The sequence below is a fragment of the Dermacentor variabilis genome, chromosome 9 (genome assembly GCF_050947875.1).
Source record: "Dermacentor variabilis isolate Ectoservices chromosome 9, ASM5094787v1, whole genome shotgun sequence".
In the NCBI taxonomy this organism is placed as follows: Eukaryota; Metazoa; Arthropoda; class Arachnida; order Ixodida; family Ixodidae; genus Dermacentor; species Dermacentor variabilis.
In genome coordinates, this window is record NC_134576.1 from 132852808 (window position 1) to 132867823 (window position 15016).

The following is a 15016-nucleotide window of genomic DNA, read 5'->3' on the forward strand; positions in this document are numbered from 1 at the left end:
GACTCAGTTGGGGGCGCCGACGTCGCTGCGTTGGCTTCGTGGCCGATGGTTGCTGCTGACGTTGGAGGAGCCGTAGTAGCCGCGCTAGCGTGTATGCGGGTCGTTGCCGGTCGTGTCCGCAGGACTCTGGGTGCTGCAGCATGGATCTACCGCTCGGAACGGTCGTGAGTCCGCACTACGCGTTCCCCATTGTCGGCGTCATACTGTGCGCCCTGCTTGTTTTCGCCTTCGGCTTCAAGTCGCCCAGCCAGCCTCCCAGCTTCGGAAGCATCGACGATGAGAGCGACAAGAAGAAGAAGCGAAAGACCAAGGAGTCCCAGAAGGTAGCACGGCGTTAGCTCCGCGAACGGGCCCACCACTGCATGTTTGGGGCTCCAAGTATTTAGCTCATCCTCCTTCCTGACTCGGGGTATCAGTGCCGCAGCTGTGGTGTGGGCCAACTTGCCCAAAAGTGCATGTGCCCTCCGGGGGTCACTTGCATTGCGCCTGGCGATCCCGATCAGGCGGTGAAAACGAGTTCTCTCGCGTATGTCGCCCTCTGAGCTTCCTGCCATATGCGAGCTTCGAAAACCGGATCACCGTTTCAACGGCGGATTTTTCCGTGCTGCCGGGTGAAAGCACTAAATGTCAACCGAACACTCAAGTATCGGCGCGTCGCCGTGTTTCGTTTTCAGAGCGCGTCGCCTGCAAACGGATGCACGCGTCTCTCAAGAGGCCGTTCGCTACCGCGTGGCTTCCGCGCAACGGCTTTCCAGTTTCTCGCGCGAGGACCCAATAGCAGCGTGTATCACCCGCTCCGTGCGTATCTCAAACATGATAAGTGATTGCATGTGAGAATTACAAATCCTCGTTTGCGTGCGCCCACGTTCCCTGCACGCCAGCTGGTCAGCTTCTCGCGATGGCCATTGGTCGCAATATGGGCAAGTCCGTAATGTCGAAGTGCCGCGGCAGTACCGGCGCTTTTCTCCCATTTGCGTCGACGTTGCCGCGTCGCACGTCAGCTGTCGCTGTTTCGACTAGCGCTCGAAGCACGCGAGTTCAAATTCGTGCAGCATTGTGGACGCTATATCACGGCTGTGGTTTCTTCCTCTTTTCAAAGAGCGCATTTCTCTTCGGTTTCCGCTCGTATCTGGACTCCCATCGTCAGTGCCGCCGTGCCTCCCTTTGCTCCCGTATTTTAATAGTTTTTATTTATTTATTGAGAACGTACGGAAAGCTGACGGATATGCCGTGATTTGGGCCGTTGGAAACTGCTGGATCAGGGACACCGTCCGCCCCATGAGTACCACGTGTTTGACTGAACCCCAGTAAGAAAGGGTCGGGAAGAAGAGAGCCGTGCTGGAGCCGTGCTCCATATCGCAAACCCCCATCTGGCAAATGCGCGCCTCTTTTGCGGGCACCGACCGTACTGCGCGAGATTAGATGCAAGCTCGGACCACTTCTCCGCCACGCTGTCGACTCTGGACGTTTGCGCCTTTTTATCGTGACGGTGCTCGTTTCGCTTTCTCCGCGGGAAGCCTCGAAAACGCGCTGACAGGCGAGACTTGCGAGCCCCTTCAACTTTCCTACGAGCATCGCTGGCACTTAAGTTGTCGATGTGGCAGGCATCAAAAGAGAGACATGATATTGGAACAACTCTTGCGTACAAAAACAACTTCTGGTTTTTCAGTTTAGCCTCACACGATCGATATTTCAAAGTAGCTTACGAAATTGTATGGTGCATGGTGTTCAGCATGCACTTTCATATGGAATGCTGTCTGAGAGTTGGTACTCTAATACTACAAAGCCATGGAAACTACACACTAAAGAAAAGTTTGCACCCTTTGAAGCTTTATGTCACTTCTTTATTCAACGCTGTCTGCCTGGTAATTCCAAGTCACAAATGACATGCGCATTGTCAACGTGACATATCTTTCGTCACAGGAGAGTAGCAAGCACAGAGTTTTCAAGAAAGGAAACTCAAGCTAGATGGATGACGATTATTGAGGATCACACACACCCCAAAGGGTGTAACTTTCTAAAGCATTCGCTTTTATGAGCACGTTCCTCAGTTCGGCATCCACAGTGTCGGCATCCACAGTGCCCATGTCATGACCCCTTTAACCGTCAATGCTTTCATGAGCATCATGGCCATGCAAGGTAGGTAGTGGGCGCTAAGAATGCCCCTGGTAGCATTGTGGCCCAGGTTGACCTCGTTTCTCAGAAGTGAAGGTCAGAGCTTGACAGGCTTGAACCTTGGACGATGAAAGCTTGATTACATATAACACGACCCGATAGTGTTGCCCTCCGCGTATCGCAGACTGAACCCACTGATTGTAACCGCGGTGTGGTGAAAGCTTTGCTTCATTGCAATGACGCCTTACCTTTCCCATCACGAGTCAGTGGTATCATGGGAGTTTGCCATAGAGGAAGCAGGACTTTCAGACCCTCAAGCGAATTGGTGAGCTAGAGATCAGGAGTGAAAATGCCCAGCCCGCATGACAGCCTTAACGTTTAAACTTATGGATTACCCACTCGTAGTTGCTGCATGAGTTCTTTTGACTGTATGTACAATGTCAGTCTTAGTTGATACCGAACTTCATAATTCTTTGCAAAGCCATGATGCAGAGCAAAGAGCCACGCACATTTAAGCACAGTTTTTTTCTTCGCCATGGTTGACCAGCCAGCCCATACAATGTTAGTTTAAATTTTCTACAAAACAGTTTGCACTATTGTGTAAATTATGAGAGTGTGGTGATTGAATTACTGTAATTCATACTGTTCTACAGATTATGTAAGTGTGCTGATTGAATTAGGGTAATATTTTAGTGGTTCTGCATCATTGCTGCAATATTTATGCATATAGAGCTGACTTGTGTTGTGCAACATGCGCAGATGTATTCAGTAATAGCAGGATGTGTTGTTTGGAGCCTGTGTACAGCGTTGAAATTCACACTGTTGCTCAGGACATGTTCTCTCTTGTCATTTCTAGAGCAAAGCGCAAGCCAACGGCCATGCACCAACTGCATCCCCGAAAGTTGTTAGCCAAGCCAAGCCCAAAGTAGAGAAGGCACCTGCTCCTACTAAACAGAAAACCGAAAAAACAGATGCGAAGGTTTGTGTGCCAGCTCAATTTGTCCTCTCAGTGTTCACAAGAGTGAGTCCCTTATGAAAGCTCATGAAACAGTGTTAAAATGAAAAAAGCCTGGCCTAGTAGCAGCACTTGACTTCGTTTGTAATTCTTTTTGTTGGATTTGTACTGGTAAAAATTCTAGAGGCCCTGGATCTTTAGTGAAGCAAGCACACCAGTCTGGTCTCCTCATGTCACTGAAATTATTTGAAGACATAGTTTCACAGGAATATGTAGACTTCTACCTTCCACATAAAGATGATGTGTGACAGTGGTCGAACAAGGCATGAAACATGCTATGGTAGATGAGTGGCTATGGCCTTACACTGCTATGCTTGAGGTTGCGGGTTCGATAAATGCCACGGCAGCTGCATTTTGATGGGACTGAAACGCAGAAACACTCATATACCATGCAATAGATGTATTTAAAGAAACCCAGGCGGTTTAAATTAATTCGGAGCCCCCCCACTGCAGCATACCTCATAATCAGATTGTGGTTTTTGGCATGCAAAACCACATAATGTAATTTAGCAAACCGGGATGCGGCAGTTGTTATTAAGGTGTCCTGTCTGTCCTGTCACCGCTCCATTGTTGCTCTGACACCTTTGTTAGATGCTAGCCTTGAAGGGTTACCACAAGTGCACCGCTGCAAAAAGAAAAAGTAAGAAAGGAGCAATGGGCAGGGTATTGATGTGGAGCCACCCCTGTTGAAAGGAAACATTGTGTTGAAAAAGCAGCTGGGAAAATAAGCATTGAGCTTTTTGTGCTTCCATTTTTATTAGGGTAATTTTCGAAGTTTTTAGCAAGAATATGTAAATTGAAAGGCACAGCACTCATTCCAGTGTGTTCTCAGGTTTAAAAAAAGAAAGAAGAAAGGTGCTGCAAGCCCTTTAACTCGCAAGTTCTTTCTGAGTGAAGTGTACAAAATTTACTGGTTATTTTTTATTCCAGCAAGAAATTGCTCATTTAATAAGTATTCAAATAGTATATTCAATGTGTAGATTACCTTTTATGTTTACCTGAAATGCCAAGGAAAGACATCTGCTTTGAAAAAGGGAGACTTTCCCTCATCACATGTGTTAGGTTAGAGTGCGCTTATTTGAACAGGTTTGACGGAAGGTATGGTAAGCCTGAAAGAATATCTTCAAGTGCGAAACTCAAATGCACAACAGGAACTGGCTTGACAAGTGCCGCTTGTCTTTGGAAATATTGGCACAAACAACTAGGACGAGTACAGCTCGAGCTTAGTAGTCAGAGGGTTAAGGGATCAAGCGGGGGCTATTTTGTGCACTGAAAACCTTCGTTTCACCTCTGACTCGCCGTAGGCTGCTCAGCAAAAGAAGCCTGCCCAACCCCAGGAGAAGCGGCCCGTCACAACCAAGGGAAAGAAGGAAGCTGCTGCGAAACAACCGGAGGAGCCCGCTCCTGCACCACAGTCAGCTGAGGACGCCGCAGGTACCTTGCAGATTGTGTTGCCTATTATCCGTTTCGTACATACCAGGCAATGGTGCAGGAGCCATGCGAATAGCGTGTTCATAAAAGTCTCGCTGTGCACATTTCGCTGTGCGTGTTGTTCTTGATTCTCTGTTGCTTTCTACAAAATAGCTACTTCATATTTTGCAACCACAACTTGTGAGCATAAGGTTATGTCAAATCCTTGTTATTTGCTTACCTTCACGCAGAAATGCGACATATGTTTTTGTTACGAACTTAAGTGGTACACTGCACCGACTGGTTACAGAAACAAGTTGCCCCGCTTGTTTGGGGGTAAATAGGTAAAGATCTGCAATTTCTTCCATGTAATAAATACATCATGTTTTGCAACATAAATGTATGGAATTTAATGTTATGTGAAATTACATGATGCATACCCGTATCTCTCTTTTGGTTGCGAATGCAAACAGCAACGGAAGTCTCTCTAGCTTTCATAGTTTTTCCTATGTATGAAACTGAGTACCGTATTTTCATGATTCTACCACACCACTGATTGTAATGCGCAGTTATATTAGCACCCAAATATATTGTTACGTGAACAAAGGAATAAGAACTGGAGACTACTTACAAAGTGTATTTACAAAGGATAGTGCAGGGCTAGCCAGTTCAGCCGACAGCTCGAGAGCCTGAGAGTGTTCGTCATCTTCGTCGGGGCGCCCGCGTGAATCGGCCACAAGAAACACTCAATATGCATGTATCAGTATATTTTAAAAAAAAAAGAAACGGTGCAGATTCTATCGTGCTCATCAAGTAATGAAACCTGAGTCGATGCGTACCGGGTTGAAATTATTTTATGCAACATCCAAAGGCACACAGATATGCAGCTGAATCTTAGTGGTTAGTTGCTATCTGGATCCGATGACTTCTCCTTTTAGCTGTTACCTGCCACAGAAGGTCATCTTCAGTTCCATTTATTGCATTAGAAGTGTCACGCTTAAGGGAGCTCGCAGAACCCTCATCTGCGGGAGGGCATTCCACGTACCATGGACCCACCGTGCAGTGTCTCCGAGTGTCGCTTTCTTCAGACAACCCATTCGATGGCAACGTGTCTAGCTACCTTGCATGGAGGTTTTCTTTTCTTTTTAGCAAGAATCTTTAATTTTTTTATTTTGAGTAGAATTAGTTACGATTGTAATATGCATGCAAATTTGAACGAACTTCTTCAAAAAAAGGTGTGCGTTAGAATCATGCACACACGGTATATGCATATCGCCCATTACAGTTTAATTTTTTAAGCTGATAAGTTGTTGAAGATATTTTATCTAAAATATAGATACAACCTACCCTCTTGGTGGTGACCATCTGGGGAGAAAGTGGGGAGAGGAAGGGAACTTGGACAGGGAAAGTTGCAATTGCGCAGACAAGCACATCTTCCAGAGGTGCTTTGGGAAAGAATTCCATGATTCTGTTTCTGTGTGGTGGCTCCCTCTTGGTCTTGCCCATTGTTGGAGACTTGAGAGGCTGTGGGCAGCCTGCTTATAATCTTGTGTGAGTGCATTCAAGGTTTCATGTTTCAGTCAATACTTGGAATTCAAGGTTTCATGTTTCAATCAATACTTGGAAGAGTTGGCTCATTGATTTTTGTTAAAGCGGCCCTGACCCACATTTTGTCGAAGTGGAGAAAGGCATTTGAAGTGAAAATAGGCTATTTCAGAAATACTTTGCCTCAAAAAGTAGTTCAATGCTTTCAGAGACTTGAGAGGCAGAAGGCTGTGGGCAGTCTGCTTATAATCTTGTGTGAGTGCATTCAAGGTTTCATGTTTCAATCACTACTTGGAAGAGTTGGTTCATTGATTTTTGTTAAAGTGGCCATGACCCACACTTTATCGAAGTGGAGAAAGGCACTTGAAGTGAAAATACCTAGGCTATTTCAGAAATACTTTGCTCCACAAAGTACTTCAATGCTTTCAGCAGAAGCAGAGTCACTGGCAATCAAACGCGGCCTCCGCTGTGCTCCCGTTTCTTCTTGAATGCGTTGCACTGCCAAGGCTACGGCGTGGAGGGGCATGCCCACAACGCTCCGCCTTCTGACTGTCACCGTGGCGCGCAGTTCAAACTTAATTTTAGATATTAACGTGGACACCACGACTTCCGCCTTTGGTGCCTACGAAGCACTAAACATAAGCCAAATGCAGTTGCCCTCAGCAAGCCACATTGCGCCCACGGGCGCGCAGTATCTATGCCATGTAGCCAACTGCAGCTTTTTGTCAGCTATCGGTCACTAGCAGCAGCCTAAGGGAACGATGCAATAAGGTGTGCGACGACAAAATAAAGCATCCACGAGAGAATGAGGACAGGGCCTTCTGTTGAAAAGAGAGCGTTTGAGAGAAAGGTAACTTCACGATGTGCTTGCGAGCTTTACGCACCGCGTATGACAGCAAAACTTGGCTGAGATGTTCAAAGCAATATATACTACCCGCGGACTATGTTATTTCACGAAGCTCAAGGGCTGGTTCAGGGCCCCTTTAATGATTTAAGCTCCAAGCAAGAAATACTTTGAGTTGCTCGAGAGGACAGTCAACAGCACTGAGTTGCCAATAGGATTCCCAACAAACTTGGCAGTAAGCGCCACAAGACACTTTTAACTACTTTTTATTTATATGAAATCATGAGGCTTCTGCTGTGGATTGTTCAGTGAGCATGGAGTCAGTGCTGTTTGTCTCTGACACAAGCTTCTCTTCTAAAACAGACGGGTGGGTGCAGAAGTTGAGCAAAAAAGAAAAGAAGATACGCCGCAAGGAAGAGGAGAAGACCAACGTCTCGGCTGAAAAGAGTCAGGCCAATGCACCAGCCAGTAAGTACCTGTCACTTGATAAATTTTTTGCTTAGTATAACGAAAGCACAATAATTAGGAGCGTAGCATTACGTACAACTTTCAGATGTGTCTTTAGGGCCCTGTCTCTCAAAACTTCTGCATAGATGCCTTCCATCGTTAGCCATCGTGGTTGGGACCATCTCACAATCATGCCAAATGCTAACTTGAGTGGCGGCAGGGGCCCAGAACTGTCAACTAGGGAAACGCTCTTATGTAAAGGAACTCTTGTGGTTACAGGCCTTGAGGCCTTCGTTGGTTAGTTTCATAACGGCACCTATCACCTATTTGAGTGGCAGATGTAGCAACGTACCTCAACTCAAAAGTGAATGCAGAAGTGTCTCAACTCTGTGTTGAAGTTTTACATGTTAGTTTAGATATATGGGTTTTCATTCGCGCTGAATACCTTGTGTAGTGCATTCCACTGCTTTAACTCATGCATATTTAAAGGAAGTGCAACTTCAGATTGTGCGTAAACGTTCCATAAACTGCACACAGTGTAGAACCCAGTTAATGTATTTTCCATAGGGCCTGGAATACAGTACATGCGAGCCTGTCGGCTCGAATTAGCATGCAAAAATTAGCATGATATTATCTGTTACACCTGTTACACCTGTTACCACAGATCCACACACAACATAATTTCGGATATAATGGACCATACTTCTAACTCAATTTGATCTGCCTATAATATTCCTGCAAGAAATTTTGCTTTTAATGGACCAGATCATAATGGACAATATATTGGACAAATTTTGTCTAGATGAAGCATACACTACTACATACCCCACTGCAACAGTTGGAACTTGAGCACTGCTTGTCTTTCTGAGCCCAAGTTCACCCGAAACAGTGTTAGATTCTTAAATCACAGTTTCGGCTGTGTTTGGTTCTTTACTCTCTCTACAATGTGCACTACGCTGCATGGCGTTAAGCATCACGTCTGATTGATCAGTTATGTTGCCGACATCTGCAGCCGAAGAATCCAAGAGTCCTGCCACCAAGCGCAAGAAGCAGTCGAAAGAAGCTGATGCTAAAAAGGCTGAGCCAGACGTTGAAATGCCCGAGGAGCCTGTCACCACTGAACCAGTTGCTGCAGCTGATCCTGAGGTGAGTCGTGCTCTCCCTCACAATAAACACATCTATTTTTTTGCCCCATGGTCTTTCCTGCTGCTGTTGTTTGCAGTACACATGCCATAGAGGCTTTCAAGGGACACTAAAAAGGAAAAAAAAACAAAAACAAGCTGAGCTTTATTAATAGCTTCTATAATAACCCCTCCCCCCCCCCCCAAAAAAAAAAGAAAGCCACACTTACTGTGACAGGACATTTGATAAGCCAAAAAAGGTGCAAGAACGAAAAATGGGGGACACCTGCTTTAAACTCTTGCGCCAGATCGCCATGACATCATGGATTTTGTTAACGTTTGCATGGGCCTGGTTAATTTTTTTATTACTACAGTAGGATTACCCTGTATTCTTAATGACGAAAAAACTGAGCTTGGCAAGTTTCAAGAGCTTTTACTTAGCGACTACGGTCCAAATAAGAAAGTAATACTTTGAAATTCATGACGTCACTGTGACGTAGCGGTGCCGGTGTTTCGGCACGAAATTCAGAACGAGGAAATTTCATCTTCATTTTCTCATCTAATAATGAACTTTAACAATATGTGGTTTTGAAAGAATACCATATCAACCTAAAGCAACTTAATGTTCCTTTAATAAGGTGTTTTTGGGTCCTTAACCAAGAAGCTCTTAAAAATCTTTATTATTCATGTTGTGGCAGAAAAGTTGTGATTATGTGTAACCTTAAATGCCTATTTCATATACGAGGTCAACTTTTGTTTCTCATTTGGTTCTAATAGTACTATGATAGTTTCCTTTGCTTAATTTTCCTGAAACATTCACATCAGTTTTCAGTTTTGCTAAGAAAAAGGTATCGGTGTCTTCTGCAGTCTTTTTTTTTTATGCAATAAGAACAACATTGTTAAATAACTATGCCTGCCCAAAAACAGGAGTTGCGGCACTTTGATGTTGACACTCAGAAGAGAGTTTCTCTGGAATTTCTGTTTAAAATCATAACTCCTGATGTTACCTGAAGCGCAATGGCCTATACATAAATGCCGATGTCAAACATTGGACACACACACGTTAGTTAAAATTTTCGAGTGAACAGGGAAGCCACGGGAAGCCAAGGGAACGGGAACAGGGAAGCCAAGGCAGTTAATATGTCCTACCCATCCCTTGGGAAAAGTCTTTTGTCAGAAGTCAGCCTCCAAGGGTGTAACCACAGCAAACCACAGAAAAAATAAAAAGAGCAATAGACCTGAGCATTGCTGCCTGCACCACTTCACGTTAGGGTAACCAATGGGCTGAAGGCGGATAGGGGAAAGCAAACATCTGCACTCTCCTTATTTTCGTTCATGTTAGGACTTTCTCAAAAAATTATTCGAGAATGTATTGTTGCCGAAAGGCATTTCCCTAGTTCTTACATGGTTTTCTGGTTTCAAGATAGGTTGTTGCAGGGCCTCTTTATATTTATTTATTTAGCAATTCCTTAAAGGCCTTTGTGCTGTTGCTGGCTCACTGTTCTTTGCGATACTTTATTGCCACATTTTGCTAAAAATTTTGTGACAATATTTCTTTTTGCCTAGTGTCAAGAAGTATCCACCTAAAGGCGCAAACTGCTTCAATATTGCAATACAAAACATTGGCAAGGAGAGAACAGATATTGCATTTAACAAATATGACACCACCTATCGCAAATAAAAAAGAAGTACTATGCCAGGGTGTCATCACTAGCCTGGGAAATCTGTCCTGGTATACTTACATTGCTTGTAAATTTGTTTACACTCACATTTTATGCTATGCCTTAAGTAACATCTTTCACTTCACATGTTTCTTTGTATTCTTGTAGCACAATACAGTTGTAGAGCAGAGAACATTGAAGAGGTCACTAGAATTTTGTGAGAGCTACATGTAGATAAATGTTCTCATGGAGCATGCTAGGCTACCTCCACACTCATTCAAATATCTCTTGATGTAGTTCAATTTATGGTCTACCTAGGTAATGCAAGTGTTCTGTGCCCCTATACCTGCCCCCTAAATTCCATTCATGTGTGTACACAACTCTTTAATAGGTTGTACTTTCTCTTCGCAGTTCACACTTTATCGAGACATTGTAAACAAGGCAAGTGACAGTTTTATCTGTCATCAAATGGCTGTGAGGCAAACTTAAGTACCTAATGTATTAAAATTATCAAGTGCACATTTAGGTGGCCCAGCTTGCATGGGTTGGTGTTGTAGGTCTGCAAGCGGTTTTCCTTTTTTTGTGTGTGTGTGTGTGTGTGTTTTAGATGCCCGTGACTTGCACTTGTTTATTTTCATATTTCTTGCTCGTCCTGTTCTAGCTGCTCTTCTTTGTGGCCTCAAGATGATGTTGAATTCATTTTTCTCCTTCATTTTGTGTATCTTAGAACTTATATTACTGTCAAGTTTCTGGACAGTCTTAGGATGACCTGATTTCATCTTGTTTTGCAGTTTGATGCCTCATTGCTTTTTTTTTAAGTGTTGTTGTCATGATTTCTCATTACGTGTCTTTGTCCTTTGTCTTGCATCTTGACTCCAACTTTCACAGCCCTCTTTGATATGAATCATTTATTGAATCACATTTTCTTTAATAGCAAGCCAAAAAATGTGATTGCTGGCCGTAGTGACAGCAGTGTTCTTTGTTCAACATCTAGGAACATCCCAAGGATCAGAGGAACAAAAAGAAGCCAAAGTCTCCTCCTACTGAGCCAGAGCCTGTGAAGAGCCCGGCCAAGAAAGAGTCAGCTAAGAGTAAGAAAGCGACATAAAATCTACCGAAATCAACCCAATTCTAGCGTGCACGAAGTTATTGGGTGGATTCAAAGTACAAAACTAATGTGTGCCAGATCTAACATGCACCAGATATTATAGTTAGAAGAAAAAAAATGGATACCAGCTAAGAAACTTGTGGAATGTAAATTTGTTCACACTTAGTGTCCATCATCATCACTGCCAAACAGCTCCTTATTGCTGTCTTATCGACCGCATGCTCTCCTCCATGTAATCCACCGAGTATTATAGCTCCAGCTTTCTTGAATGGCTCTGCAACTGTCGCAGATGAGATCGTGACCCGTACCCCAACTAACCACTTTGGCAGTTTGCTCTGTAGCATGCATGAGTCCCCAAAAAGTCAAAAGCATGTGATGTAGCTTTGTTGTCCGTCAGATAACCATTTAGTGGTTAGTGAACAATTACATTGAATTTTTCTCACCTGTATTTCATCTCACCTTGTTTTGCCTATTCTATTCCTTTTTTTTTTCTTTCTTATTCAGTCTGTTATGTCACACGGCCCAGACATAGCTATGAGTCCGCACCAACTTGCCCACCTTTCACTTATTGTGCAACTGTGCTATTTCATTTAACGCGTGTATTTTCCTTGTTTCTTTAGAGGACGTCACCAAGTCTGAGGATGCTACATCAAAAGCCAAGGGAAAGGGTGGCAAAACTGACAAAAAACAGGCCGAGGATTCAAAGCCCAGTGATACTGCCAAAAAGGCTGCAGCACCACAGGAGAGCTCACCTGCAGGTATTTTCTCAACCTTAACATTGTGTCTTGTGTTCTGTGCTTATGAAGGTGTCTAACATCGAGAAAGCGCAGCAGACTGTAGCAGTCCACAGTGAGAATAATGATGACATGAGTGTTCACAGGTCAAGCCTTGCATTCGTGCACCAGGACATTCCAAGATGGTGCACTGCCTTTACGGGACAGTGTGACTTGTTATTAGAGAGTTTCAGCCTACCTGCCTATATATACGGTTACGATTTACAGAATATACCATATCTTAGGAGGCTTGTGGGGTACGGGAGGCAGCGGCATTGACAGCAACATTTTGTGATGCTGCATTCAACTTAGTGTTGCATGCATGTTCTCATCGAAGGCAAAAACAAACAAACAAACAAAAAATAACACTCTATGCTGATGATTGTATTGCTGCCAAGGACTTTATGGCGCCAGCTAAGTAGTGCATAGCTTGGCACACCATAAGTGCTACTGGTCCCACATGGCGACGTTGGCGTCGTTTGTGCACAGTTCTTGCTTACAGCATGGTGGAAAGCACCAAAGGAAGCAAAGAGCCTCGATGTCTGTGATGTAGTTGAGATTTTCTCGAATTATTTTTCGGCACAATTTTTGAGCAGCAAATTTCATCTGTGTTGAACTGTTTTGCAGTTTTCGTGCTGGTTAGAGCAAGGCTCATCTAGTTTGCTCAGGAGTCTGCTTTCGATTCTGTGTGCTGTTCCACGCGAGATTAGAAGTGCTGAGCTAGTGCACTGTTTGCAGCGGAGCCTTCTGTGAAGCCAGCCAGCAGCCCAGAGACGGCAGAGTCAAAGAGCAGCGAAGTTGCTCCACCTGCGGAGTCCAACGTGGCTTTTGATGAACTTGGTGGTAAGTCTATTAAAGAGATGTAGGAGGCTTTAGTAAATTCATATCATGATAGTTTTGGAATAAGGGAGAGTGGCTTTCGCTCAGGACCAACTCCAATTTTTCTTATTCAAGTGCGCACCTGCAAAAATAGAAATGCTCTTATTCCCTTAAAGGGCCCCTCACCAGGCCCTATAACAAATTTTGGTTACCTATATGCTGGAAGCTGTTACGTGTCCTCCAGGGAGCGTTCTGCTGCAAACATTTTTCAAGTCGGCTGCTTAATAGCCGAGATAGAAATATTTCAGTGCCGCAAACCCATGATTTCAGCAGGTGGGCTCCACTGCCAAGCAAGACGCTCCCTCCACTCGCCCCGTCTAGCCTTACACAAGCGAAATTCCTTCCCTGCGTTCTCCCCTGCTGGACCTCGAGGATCGCGTGACGCATACGTCGCAGGCCCCGCCTTCATTTTTTTTTTTCCCCTTGCTTTCTTTTGCACTATGCAGCTGTTGACTTGCTGGCACAGCGGATGATTTTGCACGCTGTGCACAAAGAAACATGACTAGCAGTATAATTCAATGCTACACAAATACTGAGGCAGAACAAGCGTATCACGCTGGAACACGGTAGAAAATGGCATAGTTTCAGTACCTGCGCATGTCACCGCACAATTGTGGGAACAAGCAGACAAAGCGGAAGTACATCTCCCTTGCATCGGTGCGAAGTAAAACAAAAAAACGTGCAGACATTCCGTTTGTATGTTTTATTATTTCTCTCAACTTCAATTCGTCAATTCAAGCAACAGATTGCACAGATAACAGATGTTGTCTTGAATAATTCTCGAAGTCACGTGCCACCGCGAGCGACGTCACACTGCGAACACGACTACGTCAGTGCAGCGGCACGACGACATCAACGTCCGGCTTGGAGCACGGTGGCCGCGAGGAGAAGGAAAAACGGTGTTCGGTTTCAAATTTCAGATCTTTCCGCGGCGCGTAGCGATGTAATACTATGCAGACACGATCGTTATCACGCCATGTATTCTCTGCGCTTATCTGCTCTGAATGGCCAGACCTGGTTAGGAGCCCTTCAAAGGGATCTCGAACCACTTTTTATCTAAGTGGAGAAAGGCATTTGAAGTGAAAATAGGATATTTCACGAATACTTTGCCGCAAAAAGTACTTCAACGCATTAAGCAGAAGCAGAGTTATTGGCAATCAAACACTGCCTCCGCTGTGCTCCCGTTCCTTCTACAATGTCTTGCACTGCAAAGGCTACAGCGCAGTGGGGCGTACCCACAACGCTCCGTCTTCTCTAAATGTCACCGTGGCACGCAGGTCAGATTTCATTTTGGGTGTTAATGTAGACGCCGCGACTTCCGCCTTAGGGGCCTACGATGGCTAAACATAAGCCAGACGCAGTTTTCCTCAGCAAGCCACAGTGTGCTTAGCCAGTAGACTCGTGGCCACAGCCCGTGGCAACTGCGGTATCTACACCATGTAGCCGAGCGCAGCTTGATGTCAGCTATTGCCCAATAGCAGCCATCTAAGGGAATGGTGAAACAAAGCGTCCGATGACGAAGTAAACTGTCCAGAAGAGAGTGAGGATAGAGCCGCCTGTTGAAAAGAGCGTTAGAGAGAAAGGTGACTTCGCGATCCACTTCCAAGCTCCATGCACTACGTATGACAGCCAAGCTGAGCTTGAGATGTTCACAGAATGCTACCTGCTGACTATGTTATTTCACCAAGCCCGAGGGGTGATTGAGGGCCCCTTTAACTGCTTAACTCTAACCCGCTTAACCGATTTGAATTAAATATGTTGCAGTTAAGAGAGAAAGCTGAACTTTATTGGCTGTTGCAAATGAAATGTTGGTTTGGTGCCTTCTAATGATTATGGCTACAAAATTTGCAAAAATTGGCATAGTAAAAAAATAATGAATATATATATATATATATATATATATATATATATATATATATATATATATATATATATATATATATATATATATATATATATATATATATATATATATATATATATATATAGAACAGTGCCCTTTCACTCTGTGAAGAAGGATGACCAGCAAAGCTGTGTGTGTGGGCCCCTTAAGCGAACTGCACATCCGCCGCGGGTCGACCCGATACTTCTCTATCTT

The 15016-nt window shown here is 44.4% G+C and overlaps 1 protein-coding gene across 2 annotated transcripts in view; it reads left to right on the plus strand.

Moving 5' to 3' along the window:
- The window catches only part of LOC142557552 (uncharacterized), a 19026-nt gene continuing 4010 nt past the window's right edge, over positions 1–15016 (plus strand). Inside the window, exons 1-9 of one of the 2 annotated variants that reach the window (XM_075669485.1) lie at positions 1–323; positions 2972–3094; positions 4435–4564; positions 7293–7397; positions 8389–8522; positions 10570–10599; positions 11153–11249; positions 11887–12024; positions 12778–12882. In XM_075669485.1, the coding sequence (XP_075525600.1) occupies positions 141–323; positions 2972–3094; positions 4435–4564; positions 7293–7397; positions 8389–8522; positions 10570–10599; positions 11153–11249; positions 11887–12024; positions 12778–12882 (1045 nt within the window). In that variant the 5' untranslated portion in view covers positions 1–140. The remainder of the gene's footprint in view (positions 324–2971; positions 3095–4434; positions 4565–7292; positions 7398–8388; positions 8523–10569; positions 10600–11152; positions 11250–11886; positions 12025–12777; positions 12883–15016) is intronic. The other variant, XM_075669486.1, reaches the window with a different exon arrangement.